We start from the raw sequence: 15,593 nt of genomic DNA, 5'->3' as shown, positions 1-15,593 counted from the left end.
GCCTTAGAGACATATCTGACCTCAATATCTCTTTTTGAGGACATTCTGTCTGCAAGCGAGGCTGCAATATTTTACTTTTGTTGTTCTTTTGACATGATGATCAACTCTAATGCATTGAATTGAACATAGAGATGGTTCAAATATCGCATACTCCTAGGAACGTTGGAGCCAAATTATTTATTTGATCGTTTTGCAATGAGGGGAGCAAGATCACTACTGACCATCTCTTCTGGAGCTGAAGGGTTTTTAAGAGAAACTTTTGATTCCCATCTCATATGAACTGTTCGAGAATTTTTGAGCTACAACAGATAGAGAATAATTTTTGGACACTTTTGTCGGAAGGGGGAACCCAAGGTCAGACACATTATTACTAAATAGCCAACAAATAATATATCCAAAAAAAAGAAAAGCATCATCCTCACTGTTAATTTATATATCAAAGAAACTAGTTTATTCAGCTAACTAAAGACTATGCTAATAATGACTATTTTTTAGTTGTTCTTTGGTTGTAGTTTTGTCTGTATTTTAGTTTAATTTTTTTTTAGTGTGTACATTTTTTATTGAACGTAAACAAAAACAAGAGATTTTCTATAAAAGAGGAAAAATGGATGTTGTAAAAGCTGAGTAATTAAATTTTAAAAACTGTCTCAAAACTTTTGGACAACCAAGTACGTCGTTGTACGGTAAGTTTCTATAATCACCCAATAAAAATATTACTGTTGTTGTAAGCTAAATCTAAGTAGGAACTTTTGAACCTTTTTTATATAATAAATAAAAAATAGAGGCATATTTTTTTCCCCCATTTATTTTTATAATTAGAGCAATTTCAAAGAAGAAAAAAAATCTCTATTTATTTTAATTTGATCTCCTTTTTTTTCATGGTCTTAGAAATATTTTGGTTGTATTACATTAAATGGGATACATAAAGAAAATATTTTAAAGTAAAAACTAATAATGTTATATTGTAAAAATATGCATTATGGTTATATTCAAAAGTTTTGTTTTTTTCTTTGTTTTGTATTTTAAGTTCACCACTTTTTATATGATAATATTTAAGATAAAATAGGGCTTTAAATTATGGTCCTTTAAGTAGACTTAATATGGTGACATAAAGTAAAGACAGTATGCTTAAAATTCAGCAAAATCTTTTAGAAATCTTTTGATCTAAAGCATAAACACTTATTTTAAATTGAATATTATTATTTAATGTTAATTCAAATGCAATTTTGTGAAGGTGTAATCAGATTATATCCATTAAAGCCACACAATCTTTAATATATACTTCGATCAGAGCTAGAGTACTTTTTTATGTACTCGAAATTGTTGACTTCTACAAACAATGTCACATCTTTGGCGTAGAGATCAATTATATTGGGTTAGTCATCAAATAAAATACTACAGCAACCATATTTTTGCTTAATTTCTATGGCTAATTCTTCTATGCATATAAAAAATAATAGAAGACCAGTTATTATTGGATTAATTTTCTATCGGTCTATATTAATTGTGGGGGTCAACGGCGATTAGGGCGCCATATTTTTTTCCTACTTTCTACAGAATGGTTGAGGCCAGAGGAAAAGCCCATCAAAACAAATAGAAGTCCTCCGATCTTTCAATTCATTTTGGAACTGCGTAGCCAAATATGAGCAAATTTGTAACTTCGAGAATCCTTCCCCTAATGAAATGGTAAGAGGCAATTAAACAGAATCAAAGACTAAATTACATTCAAAACACTTCAATGTAGAAGAAAATTGAATTTCTGCGAGAAATTTTGAACAAATACAACGATCTATCTTTTATTGAAGCTTTAGAGAGGGTATCAATTTTAAGAAACATTACTTTTAGAAAAAGAGAATTAGGTCCTAGGGATTGTTTTTTTTTTTTTTCTTTAAGAGGTTGATAGAAAATAAGGATATACGCTTATTACAGTTGCCGGATGAGGTCAAAAGCATTTTTGAGAGAGAGAAAGATGCACTTGGTGAAACAGCTTTTACAACAGCAATAATGAAAGGTATATCAATAGACTTTTCGATTTTTCCTTCTATTGGATGAAATTACCAATACTCTCACAGCAGGAAATATCTTTGGTAGATTTCCAGATGAGAAGCAATGCTTCTCTTCCAATGTTTGTAGAGAGACACCAAGTCACTTGCTCGCAGAATGTGAAGAGACCAGAGAGATCCGTGCTAAACTATCCCTCAAATTATTTCAGAAGTTCAGAATAATCTTAAAATCGAGTCACTCTTCCTTTATTTATATAGAATCAGAACAAGAAATACTAAAATATATTTTTACCAAATTTATCTTAATTTTACATGAATTTAGATCCACAAAGACATCCCTACCAGAAAAAAAGAGAACGTTTTGATAAACATTATAAAAAGTATTGACTAATGCATTTGTGTTATTTTTTTTTTTAACACTTTTTTTTTTTTTTTTTTTCTAGGGTCTCACTTATACACAAATTTAATGCATAACTTCATTCTCATTCTATTTTTGAAGAATAAAAAATCAGTGGGCCAAATAATATGACTTGTCACTCTTTTTTTCTTCTTCTTCGGTGTGGATTACATTTGATTTGTTCGACGAATTAGTAAATTGTTCAATTTATATCAGGGAACTGTGATTAACACATTGAAAAAGATGAAATAATCATGAATTGATACATGTGATATGAAAGATTTTTTTGAGACCAAATTAATAATCATAAATGACAAGACCGATTATTAATCACAATATCACCAGCCGTTGAAAAAATTATTTCGGTTGATACTACAGATGTACTTGTAGTTGTGAAGTATCGTAAAGCTAACTTGGAAACACTGTGAGATTATTCATCCACAAGACCACTAGCATTTTGATCATTTTGTAAGTCATTATATCTTTTTCTATTTCTTTGGGATAATGTTTTATTTCTCTTGACTCATATTTTAATGGTATCACCATAAATTTCTGCCATGAAAGTTATTTTTTTTAGTAGGCAGCGATCTCTTTCACCTGGACGGTGGAGTATTGCCGAATTGACTTCTTCAGATTTTGATTGATGGATCCGTATAATAAAAAATACAAAAATGATTTCCTAAATAGAAGGATACTTATGGATTAAAATCTTACCTCACTATCTAAATCTATTAGTTTAAAAATATATATATATAATTACCAAAATTTTAAAATACTTAATATTTGATTACATATATACTAACTGCACCTAGGATAAACCTACCGAATCAACACGCGGTACTGTCACGTACTCTTCCACCCCTAATATACATACAACCTCATTAAGGGTTTTTTTATTAAAATATCTTAAATGAATTGACGTACCCAAGAATGCTAACTATAGATTACAGCCTTCATTTTATTAGACTAAATTTTTCCCCGAATTGTCTTCTATTTTAAATTTATCAATGATTAGTTATTTATTTTTGACGACGAATTTATGGTAATTTTAAGTCTAATTTGCGAAGCTCTCAAAGAATTAATAAAAATAAATGGGCAAAAATTTCTCAAGGAATGTGTATATGTAATCCAGATACAATTTTGAGAGAATCATTGTACCTTACTTTTGTGTTGACGGGCCACATATTTCGATAAAAATTAGAAATTGAAATGAAACCAATTAAATAAATATAAATTTTACATTTTTCTTGAAACGTGACACAATAAATATTTTTAATCAATATAATTGTGTATTTTATTTCTAACTCAAAAGGAAATATTTTCCATGTTTATTTAATTTGTAGGTTGAATTCAGAGTTTAAAAAATGAATTCAATTTTATAATAACTCAAACTTCAAAGGAAAATGATTTTTTTCTTAAGTCAAAACATTACCCCTAAGAGACCCTAAAAAAATACCATAGGAATATGCTTGGTTTTTATCCGTCTACTTCCTCAATTTTAGAATGATCAGTTCGACCTTTTTGGATTCCATGTATGATAACACCAAAAACAGACTTTTAAGATATGTAAAATAATTGGAAGGGCTTCAGAAACTTTTAGGGAGGGGACACACTCACCTGGTTACTTTTAATATCAAATAACGGATTTGGGGCTTCTATAAATCTTCACTTAAGCAAAGTTCCATACGAAGCATGAACGCCTTAACTGGATACTACTCTATTTGTCAAATCAAAAAGATATTATGTCATTAAATATAAAATAAGGACTACCGGGGAGAGTTGAAACACGAGACTGTCCCTTTTTTTTATGTAAAAAAAGTAACAGCTGGTACATTGAATAATTTTTGATAAACGTCATACTTTCTCCTTCTATCTGGAAATCGGAGACAAAGACAGTGGAAAGCTTAAATTCAATTATTGCAAACTATAATAATAAGGAAGTGAATTTGCTAAGTGAGGCGACGCTTTGCTAAGCTATGCGTATATTATACGAGAAGGAGAAGGGTATCGACTTTTGCGAGATATTCAGACAATTATCACTTTGGAGGATCATGGAAGGTATCATTATGTGGAACTTGTTATGGTATATCTCGGGGTGGGGGGCGGAGTTGTCTATTAGTGGACTAATGGATGAGGCCAGAGGAAACCATTATGTAAGGGACTACGACTTTTTATTGTATATACCATGGATTAATACAGTATAATTATTTTCAAGAATACTTTGTACAGAAGTAACATTGTGCAAATCCGTCTCTCTCAGTCGCTTCCAGCATTTTTACTCTTGAACATCGATTAACTCGCATAGGGAGTGACTCCAATAATATAATCTTCGCTTTGCAAAGTCATTTAATTATTTTTAAGAGGGTACCATAATTGAATATCAACTTTCCCTAGTTGTTGTCTCCCATTTCTAGATAGAAAGAAAAAGTATGGCATGCGGCTCAAGTTATAGTACTTACAATTTTTGTAATACAATACCAGCTGAGTCCACAGGGGGGCTGGAAGGGCTGTATCTCCCCCAAAAAAAAAAAAGAAATTTTTGCTTAAGTACTAGAAATTTTTTTCGTCAAAAATGAAAAAAAAAATACAACATTAAATTACAACAAATTCAAAGTCCACCACCATTGACATATTAATGTAAACAAAATGCCATGCTCATAGTTCAACACATTTTAAATGTAAGATTAATTTTGGGGTAAGGCAAATAACAATTATTCTAGTTGGACTTGTGAGAAAAAAACACAATTTTTTCAATATACAAAAATAAATTTCACTCATTCTTGGAAGCCTTTTCAATCATATAATAATTGCACATTAAAAGAAAAACACAGTCTGACAATTAAATATTTTTATAAAATTAAATTTAAAATTTTTTAGTTTCCTCACTTCCGTATTTTGAGCCACGTTTTCAATTATTTGTACTCCATATACCTAATGCATATTGTGGGCACGTGTGCAATGTAATCCTGTGGCTTCGTCTCCTACATTGATTTAATCTATATATTATCTCAGTCTGTATTTTAATCTTCTTTCTATTCAGCCTATATATTGGGCTCCGCAGTTGGGTTTTGTCCAAGTAATGCAATATATTACTCAAGTTGTCTCACAGTCAACCAAATGACGAATATATACACCAGTTTTTGATTGAGTAGCACAATTACAATTGTCCTTTTTTCACTTTTCGAGCCCCATATTTAACCTGGTAGTCTATCTACTTCGGAACTTTGGCCTTACAGATAATAGTTTCGGGATTTACTGGCCGTTTAAATGTAAGCATTGGTGGAAATGGGAAGATTTGTTTGATTGTGGCACTAATGTGAGGCAGGGTTTCTTAATAATCCGGGAAACACTTGGTAACTAATAATTATTTTAAATTCAATAAATGTTCATTTTTTCTATTTAATAGCAATTATGTCAATTTTTTGTTTTGGTTGACGATACATCAGAAATCAAAGATTTATCAAAATGTAAACTTCATTGTAAAATCCTATGGTTGGAGGGAGTTACAAATATCAACTATTATTTTTTGAGTAAAAATAATATAAATAATTAATCAGGCTCGGTTTTAACGTGAGGAGAACCTAAGGTATAGATAAATATTTGGAGCGTTTTCCATTTATTTTTTTCAATTAGATTTCTTTAGAAAATAAAAAAGTGGTTTTTTTTTCTATTGACCTTTTTTGCTGATGCTTGCTTATATTAAAAAAATGAATTTTCAAAATAACACTTCTACAACTATATTTATAATTATTTTGGACAAAATAGGTTTTTAGAGATTTTTCGATAAGGCAATCATACGTTTGCAACACGGGAAGGTCAAGAGTACGAGGTGTGTTCATAAAATAAGGTGACTTTTGAAATTTTGCAGCCATGCTAAATTTGATGTCCTCAATTTTTTTATGTTAGTACACTCGCAACAAACATATATTTACTGTTTCAACTATATTATATGTTTAGTTTGTTTGTGAGAGGCATAAGGGTTTGAAGCATTTTGGATGTTCGGCGATTTTTTTACATTAAAAACATGGATGAAGGATTTTGTATCAAATTTTGTGCAAAAAAATGAAATTAAGTGCTGCAATATACTTGAAATGTAGACAATGGCAAACGGTGAAACTTTTCAGATTTAAAAAAATGTTTACTAGTGGTAAAATATCTTTCAAGATGGCCGAGAAGATACCAATGACGAGCCAAGCAGGTCAACAACAGTATTCTTATACTATCAGAGAAGTTGCGGAGGATATTGACATATCTGTTGGCTCGTACGTTAAAAAAAATTTCGAACGTCTTGGGCATGAGATAAGAGTAAACTTCCAAAAATGCTTAATTTCGACCTAAAGAATCGTTGCATTTTTGGCCAAAAATAGCAACCGAAAAAAACTGAGAAGGGCTTATGATACGTGCTTTGAGGATTCGAAAAAGGTTTGTCACAAGTGTATTGTATCTGAAGGGGAACATAAATATTGATGAATAAACAAATATTTTTTCCTAAAAAAATACAAAGTCACCTTAATTTTGAACACACCTCATATGTTTAATGATCCATTAATTACATATTTTCAATTCCATCTGTAAGGCCTTTGAGCCCAAAAAAGTGTCAAACTCCTCAAATCAAAGTTTAAAAAATTCATAGATCGACTAAAAAATATAACTTTTGACACTATAGGATTAAGACTAAAAAATTGTAAAAAATAATTTAATTAAAGTATAGATTATCATTTGTCAAATGACTAATACTTTTTTAAATATATACATAGTTTTAATAGAGTGGATTTTTTAACCTTTCCTCATATTTTATTTTGATTAAAGTTAAACAGTTATTTAAAAAATCCTTCCTTTTTATGTTTGTTCCTCCAAAATATATAAAAACCTGCTGTATTATAATAAATATTCCTGATAATACTGATATATAATTATTATTAAAAGGAAATCATATTTCCTTTTTATAATCAAACAAATTCATCGATAATAAATAATAATGAAGGATATTGATCCTGCATTCTACTCTGGGTCCCACAAGGTCCCTGTCTTTTATGACCACATACAACTACTCAATCAAGTTTTGAATATAATTGAATTGTAGGAAAAGAAAGGTATTGCTCAGGACTTATTTCCTTTTTTTAATAGGATTTATAAAGTAAAGTAGTAGAAGTATTAATTTCCTCTTTTTTAAATAGTTTTAGAGGAAGGGATCTTCTGGTTTTTTCTTTCTTTCAAATTTAAATTTAATATAAAATTACGTTTGAAATATTATTCATTTTTCTTTTGAAAAAGAGATATAACATGACTGAAAAGTACTTTACATGGTCCTTTTCGAGGTAATCCATGAATATAATATGAGAATGAATCGTAGTTATACCCTACAAAATTGATTTTGTAAAAGTCAAACCTGTAGAGGTTGAATGTTTTAATGGTCATTAGCGTGTTTTACAACTTACAGGGTGTTCACAATAAATTGGACCTACTTTAAACTTCATCCAGATCCATAATGTGGATATTCGGGGTTAAATCATACTAATATAAAAGGTTGCGGGAACAAAACACTATAACTTCCACCACAATTGTTTTGACAACAAACAATAGTCATCATGGAACAAGCAAGGAGAGACGCCATCCTCGAATTAGCTCGCGCGGGACACAAGCCCTCTGCTATCTACAAGCTTCTTAACTACCCCAAAACCACGGTGTACCGGGTCTTCAATACCTGGGAAGGGAAGGTCTGCCGCAAGGCCCACAACATGAGAAGTGCCGAATCCGCACTCCCCGCTTCCTTGAAGGCCTCTGGAAGTCCATCAAGGCTTCGCCGGGGACTTCCTTGTCCAGGTTGGGCAAGAACCGCAGAGTGAGCAAGCAGCTGGTCTCCAAGGCTGTGAAGTCGGAGAGGGAGGTGTGCAAGGTCAGCCACAAGAGCATCGCGGCCCTGAAGGGCTCCATTACGAGGGAGTGGAATTCTGTCGATTCCACGGAAGTCATCAGGGCATACAAACCCTTTAGGGGCAGGATGGAGAAGATGGTGGCTGCTGAGGGAGGACATGTTGAATAAATTTATTGTTTAATATCACCTCTAACTTTTTCATATTAACAAATACACTCCAAATTCTATTTTTATCAAGCAGTTTGAATTTTAAGATAGTTCCAATTTATCGTAGACACCCTGTAAATAACTATAACAAATGTGGGTGTCAGCCATTGTGCAAAATTGCTGTTGTATTGTGTTACGTTATACGTTCTAAAATATTCGTAATCTGTACAATGAATTGCCATCTTTTCTAACTTTACGACTGTATGTTTTGTCCGAGAGGGCATGAGATATAAAGGTTTGATTGAAATCAAAATGGGTGTACGTTCGCGCCCAGGTGATTCCTAGAGAAAGAAATATACTTTATATGGATTTCAACAAAAGATTCCTAGTTTAGATAGATCAAATGTAATACTATAATGTTTTCTTATACTTAATCAGTGCAACTCCACTGATTACATATTAAATGGACATTTAAAAAAAATTGTCATGGTGAGATAATTATTATCTATGTATTCCGTCTGATGTTTCTAAAGCGTGAGGTGATAAATTTCCAAATATTAAATTCATATCAATATTAGTCAGAAATTCTATTAACTTTCTCCTATTTATTTTCATATTTGCAAGAGAGTGTCTATAATTCCAAAATATTTTTTTCGCACAGAAATAGTCAATAGCACACTGACGCAGACGGAACAATAATTAAGAACTTTGTCAAGATTGTCCTTACAGTAGTTTTCACATAATACATTTTGTTTGTACAGGGATCATCGTCACTGTGAAACAATACTGATTTACTTAAACAACACTTGATCCTTTTTTGAAGAAGAAAAAAACAAGTGGTATTCAACAATGTATGCAATTGAATCACCCTGTAGTTTTCAATATGAATAAATCTATCAGCTAACTGTTCTTCTTCATTCCCAATTATAAAATGTGCCTTGGATGTGTAATGTTCTTCAAAGGCTGCTACAAATATTTTGTTAAGATCTTGAGATATATTTGCCAGGGTAAGCAGAACAGACAAATCTAGAGCATTACAATTGCCAGATATATTTTTAATCATACCCTTTCCTGTTTGGCATTGTATATTTATGTAATAATGAAATATTCTATTCGGTTTGGAAGTATATTTTAGTATATGTATTCAGCCACGATATGTAACAAGATATTAGGGTTTGTTGGGTACGGGATTGTAGGGGGGTTGTTTTCGATACAACCCTTATGGTTTGGTATGATTTTACAATCATTACTGTATATATATAATGTAATATTCACATATTAAATATTTCGGTATAACATTTTTTTTTATCATTCTTTATTTGATTTATACATGATCACATATCATCCATAAGTACATAAACCGGAGCAATTGGGTGGTTACAATTTATTTTTTTTTTTACAAAATAGAACATATATTTAGTGTCATAAATATAAATATGATATCTACGAATCTGAATCAAAAGAAATAAAACTTTATCCAAAAGAGAAAAGCACATATAAAATGATGAAATACCGCCCAGAAGACGAAAACTAGTGGTATGGTGGAAGGAGAATTAAAATAAATTTCTCAAAGTTTCCAAGTTGGCTTCATGATACCTTACAACTACAGATACATCTGTATTAAGCGAAATATTTTTTGACAGCAGACAATATTGTGACTGCATATCGGTCTTGGTTAATAAACTCATCTTTTTTCAAAAAAATTATAAATTTATGAATAACATGAATAACACTTGTACATTTTATATCAGCCTTTGTTTTTTAGAGAAGTTAAGTATATTAAGTTATAATATTTGTACAGAAAAGAAATTCTTTAAGAATAAAGTATCAAAATAACTTAGCAAAATGTTTTTTAAAAGAATAAATGTTGTTTTGCATTATACTGTACCGAACTGCGTACCATGAAGTGTGTACCACAGTTCGTCTAGCGTACCTTCCCAGCCCTACAGGATATACATAACTAATTCATTAAAAAAATATCTAAATGCAAACCGAATTTGCCTGGGGTTTGGATTGTTGTCCCGTCCATTTCTTTGTCGGATCGCCGCAATCAGAATCTCAAGATGATCATGCCGAAGTTTAAGACAGCAAATATATTTTATACTAATTGTTGCCAGGATTGAGAAGAGAAATAAGGTGCCTGAGGGAAAAGATGCAGGCTATGAACCCTACAGTAGGAGTTCTACGTATATAATCAATTATTCTTAAGGCAAAATTTCACTCTAGAACCTTGTACATTTAGATGAATTGCTCAAATTTATCCCAAGCCAAAGAAAAGGATTATGGTACAATGCAGGCTTATCGTTTTGACCAAATCTGGAGGGGCTTTTTAAAATTTGAAACAATTTATCACGTAGTTCTAAAAAATAAAATGTAAATAGTACGTGATCAATTAGAAATCTACGAATCCTTTAAGTATATATTCATTTCACCGATCTGGCGACAGAGTCGGACATCACTTGAACTGTCAATTGAAATTTCATTTTGTAATTATAAAATACTACATGGGGTTCTGTCAGTCTATTGCCAAGTAGAATATCATGTTTAGCTTGAAGCTTGAGCAGACATTCAATGTAAGCTAATTTAATAATTACTTTAGTAGGCCAATGAGTTTGTGTATAATAAGTTAAAATATTTCACATATTTTTTGCTCTGTGAGACGGATCACATTTTTACAGCAACAAATGAGGCTGGGCAGGAGAAATATCTAAAATTTGTTAACATGTCATCAAGTTTCTGAAACAATAAAGAACAAAAGAAACTCTTTATATTCTAATGTATAATAAATCAATGTGGTATCATGGGATGAAGATGACCGCTCAAAAAGAACGCTGACACTAAGCGTATTTTTATTAAATCCGAATGTCTTAAGCATATACGAATTTGACTGTATAATAATTTACAATGAATATTCCCCTAATCATTCATCTAGGTAAGAAAAAAAAAGACTCTCTGAACTGAGTGTAGTCCTGTTTATCTCTTAAGGGGATATTGAAAAATAAGAATAAAGTAAATTATTTCTATTACACTTAATTCTAGGTAATATAATAAATTACTTTTCCACGAAGTAATAATGTACATGACTGTTTTTGGGAGGTCAAACGAGGTACATATATAAGTTTCCAAAACAATCAAATATAAACTAAGTAATTTAACTTAGTTTATTTAGTTAAATATTTATTACTGCTTGCTATACATACATGAAATAAAATTGTACAAATATAAGGCAACGTACACAACAACACAACGGGGTCATTGCGCTACTACAGCAGATTTTAAAACCTAGTTTACATTTTAAAAAAATTCAATACTATTTTTTTTTTTTACATTTCATAAATTTTAAGTCTTAAGTGGTATGATTTTACAATCAGTACTGTACGTATATATATATAATCATATATTAAATATTTTGGTATAATATTTTTTTTATCATTCTAAGAATTAAAGTTTTCACTAATTTTGTACCCTACGCATAATTGTTGATTCAATAAATAAATATTTAATTTTCAAGTATAAATAATAAAGTTTATTTACCATTCAAAAATCATAATCTGCTTATATAAAAAAGTATGTAAATACTTATTTATCCTTTAGAAAAGTGTACGTATTTTTTTGCAAAGATTCCCAATCAAAGCTTCTGATGATTTTTTTAAAAAGGCTTATTACTCCTTGTAAAAAAAAAAAAAAATTGCAAATCCCTATAACAGTATTAAGGGGCATTGATAAACAACGTGGTTATTTTTTCACATCATCTTCTATCTTTTATTGTTCCTTTAATTTGTTAGATGGACTGATTAAGTATAATTAAACATTATAATATTACAATTACTCCCTCTAACCTAGGAATTTGTTTGTGAAATATCAAAATACATACACGGGGGGGCAAAATATTTATAATAGCTATAGAGTACGGACATTGAGGCCTGCATAATACTTAAGTGTTGCCCACTACTCTCACTTCAAGTAGTATTTTAGTGAAAATTTTCGCACTTTGAAACAAAAAATTAATGAGAAAACAGAGATAATTTATTTAAGACTTCTGAAGGTTAAAAAAACCAAGCCCGTCCCCCAATATATATATAATCCAAGGGTTGCCTTTGAATAAGGTTGCAAGATTTGGTTGGTTTTTTTTAATCAGATTTGGTCTAAATTTGACAATAAATATTCAAATAATAGTTCTGTTTGGTGAAGCCATTTTTCATTAAATTTAATTTAAGAGATTCTGTGGACCATTAAAATAATTCAAATTACAATCCGGCCCATTATATTAGAAGGTTAGAAATCCCTGCTTTAAAGGAATCTGAGGCTTGAGTAATAAGAATGAGGGAATCTCGCTTGGAGTAGTGGAAGAATTCTAGATTTCCACAGGTGGCCTCTTTTTCAAAGTCCTTGCATATACTGTGGGAAGCTCCTTAATAGAGTTTAGCATTCATTAGATGAATGCCCTTTTATGACAATATTTCAAAAGTGTCTATCATTGAACATGATGATGACAGATAAGATAGTTCATAAACTCTTGTAAAAAGACAATATGCTTGAAGTTAAATCCTTATTTTAATGATTTACCTGAAGTTAAAAGTAGTAGATGTGTTATTCATTATTATCTTGGATCTTATATTCTTCAATCCTACATATGAGTCAAGAAAATAAAGAGGCCATATGACTGAAAGACCGAAGTATCAGTTCTTAGAACCGTTGAATGGTAAAAAAGAACGAACTCATTAAAAAAAAAAGTCTGAAAGTGGAGGGGGAAAGACTGATTAGGCCATCAGCCCTAGGACTGACAACTAAGTAAAGTATATCTTATTCCCTTTGAGACTATTGTATACTCTAGAGGATCGTTTTGCAGCAGTAATTTTTTTAAAGAGGTGAGATACTCCATTGAAGAAATTTATAGCATAATTACATTATTTTATCCTTGTTGTGTCTTAATTAGTTGATTTTTTATATACCTTTATTGCTGTTAGGTCTTCTTATTTTAAACTACAATGTGTATTTAGGTTGTGTTTTTTTCCGCAAATACTTCGAAACATTTTATAGTGTGTACTTATATCAACAATATGAATAAAACACTTTTAAGAAACAAAAAACTTTCATATGGGTTATTGATTTATATATATATTCATTTCATACAAAAAAAAACACTAAGTATTATGATAAGTGCATTAAGTAGTACTATAAGAATTGAATACGAAGCCTAAAAGCAGTTTTTGAGTGAGCTTGTGTTACCAATTAAAAACTATTAACATTTTTATTCCAGTTGAAAATCAAGATGACAAATTATTCAAGCTCAATTCTGAATATAAACGAAACATCATCATCTAATTCTACAGAAGGAAGTTTTTGCGAATATATTTCGAGTGGTTCTTTTTCGGAATCTTGCAAACTATGGATTCAAGGCGTACTATTACTTGTTGTAGGAACCTTTGGGATCATTGGAAACCTGGTAAAGATTTTTTTTTTATATGACCTTAAAAATAAATTGTTATATTTTTCAGGTCAGTATTTTCGTTTTATTTCATCCAAGTATAAGCTCAGTGTTCAACATGCTCCTAGCTTCAATGACTTGCTTCGACACTATTTACATTATACTTTCAATAGCTGAATTTAGTTTTGTCTCCGCCTTCAATTGGACTTGGTGGTTCTATGATGCTCTTTTTGTTTATTTATTTTACCCCATTCATAACATTGCTTTGTGTTGCTCTGTTTATGGGCATGTATTACTTGCAGTGGAGAGATATCTTGCAGTTTGTCATCCAGAGTTGGTCTACTCAACAAGACAACGCTCAAGGCGTGGACATCATCCTGAGGTTCGGAGAAAGGTACATAAATATCATCTCATTAACACGGTCGGAGGTATATACAATATATTTATTAGGGAATAAGTAAGATTTTTTAATTTTCTTTCTGAAGAAAACTACATTTTTTTGTTGTTTTTTTCTTTCTAAATGGTTTTATCAGGAATACATTTATAAAAAGTGGAAAAAAGTGTCAAACTGTCAGTATATTTTACTCTTGGTCTTACAAATTAATTATTTTATTAATCTCAAAAAAAGAATTAAAAGGAAGCAAATATATATATTTTTTCCATAAGTATACAAACTAAAAAATGTCCGTCCAGGATAAAAAATCTCAAAAAAGAAGGTAATTGAGAAAAATGATAAACATTCTGAACCGAAACGTACAAGATGGAGGGTCAAACGAACAAAACTCCTTCATCAAAGAGATCTCAAAGCAATTAGAACCTCATTGAAAAGAACAAACTTAAAAAGGCAATTTCTATATGCTGCAATTGCCAAAGAAGTAAACGTCATTGTGAAGAAGAATGCCATCCATATCCCCATTATTGAGTTAAATAAGCTAATTCAAAACCTTGATACGGTTATGTACGTCGCTTGTCTGTCGCTTGTCTGATACCAAATTATGAAGGACGCAGATGTACTAACAAGAGGGTATTTATGTATGTTAACGATAATGCTTCCCTCTTGGGCAATATGTCAGAAGATGCATCTCAATGAATACCCCTCTTTTACAAACCACATGGGAAGAAGCTGAAAAAATGAGGGGAAAAAGAAAGGAAAAAAATTAGTTAATCGGATTTATTCTAGGTGTCCCTCGTAACATTCGTGATGAGGTACTCGCTCGCATCATTGCACACCAATGTAATACTTAACAAATTAAATTGTTGCTCCGTCAGCCTTCGAGGATCTACAATCTGTAGATGTAACCCTGAGGATTACTTTAGCATGAAAAGCGTGTTTCCAAGACACTCAAAATACGCCAGGTATCCATCCGGAGGAGGGAGCTGAAGGTCAATCCAAAGAAAAAAATAAGAACCAACAATCAAAAGACAATGATGGTAAACTATCAAATATGTGTAAATCATCAGACTAAGGATATTGATAACATTACTAAAGCAGGGAATAAGGTCATCAGTAGAAAGAATGAAGAAATAAAATCCGGTTGGAACAATAACAGTCCAGCAGAGTCAAGAATGTTAGAAAAACTACAAGGACAAATGACCCTTCAAAAGGGGGAATCCCAGGTTAGAAACTTCTTGTGGTTTAAAACAGTCAAAAATGATTATGTTTCTTGATATTGTTGCCGATGACCTCTTCGGTAAACCAAAAACCAAAGATGTAAAATGATCAGGTGCTTATATACAGGGTGT

General features: G+C 31.0%; 1 protein-coding gene across 1 annotated transcript in view; it reads left to right on the top strand.

The window, feature by feature from the left end:
• LOC121123465 (FMRFamide receptor) overlaps positions 1-15,593 on the top strand; it is a 42,365-nt gene that overhangs the window by 8,268 nt on the left and 18,504 nt on the right. The window contains exons 2-3 of the mRNA XM_040718587.2: positions 13,683-13,868; positions 13,921-14,244. Of these exons, the coding sequence (XP_040574521.1) occupies positions 13,695-13,868; positions 13,921-14,244 (498 nt within the window). The 5' untranslated portion in view covers positions 13,683-13,694. The remainder of the gene's footprint in view (positions 1-13,682; positions 13,869-13,920; positions 14,245-15,593) is intronic.

The sequence above is a fragment of the Lepeophtheirus salmonis genome, chromosome 8 (genome assembly GCF_016086655.4).
Source record: "Lepeophtheirus salmonis chromosome 8, UVic_Lsal_1.4, whole genome shotgun sequence".
Classification (NCBI taxonomy): Eukaryota; Metazoa; Arthropoda; class Copepoda; order Siphonostomatoida; family Caligidae; genus Lepeophtheirus; species Lepeophtheirus salmonis.
The sequence above is the reverse complement of the archived record's forward strand: the minus strand, read 5'-3'. Positions and strand labels throughout refer to the sequence as shown.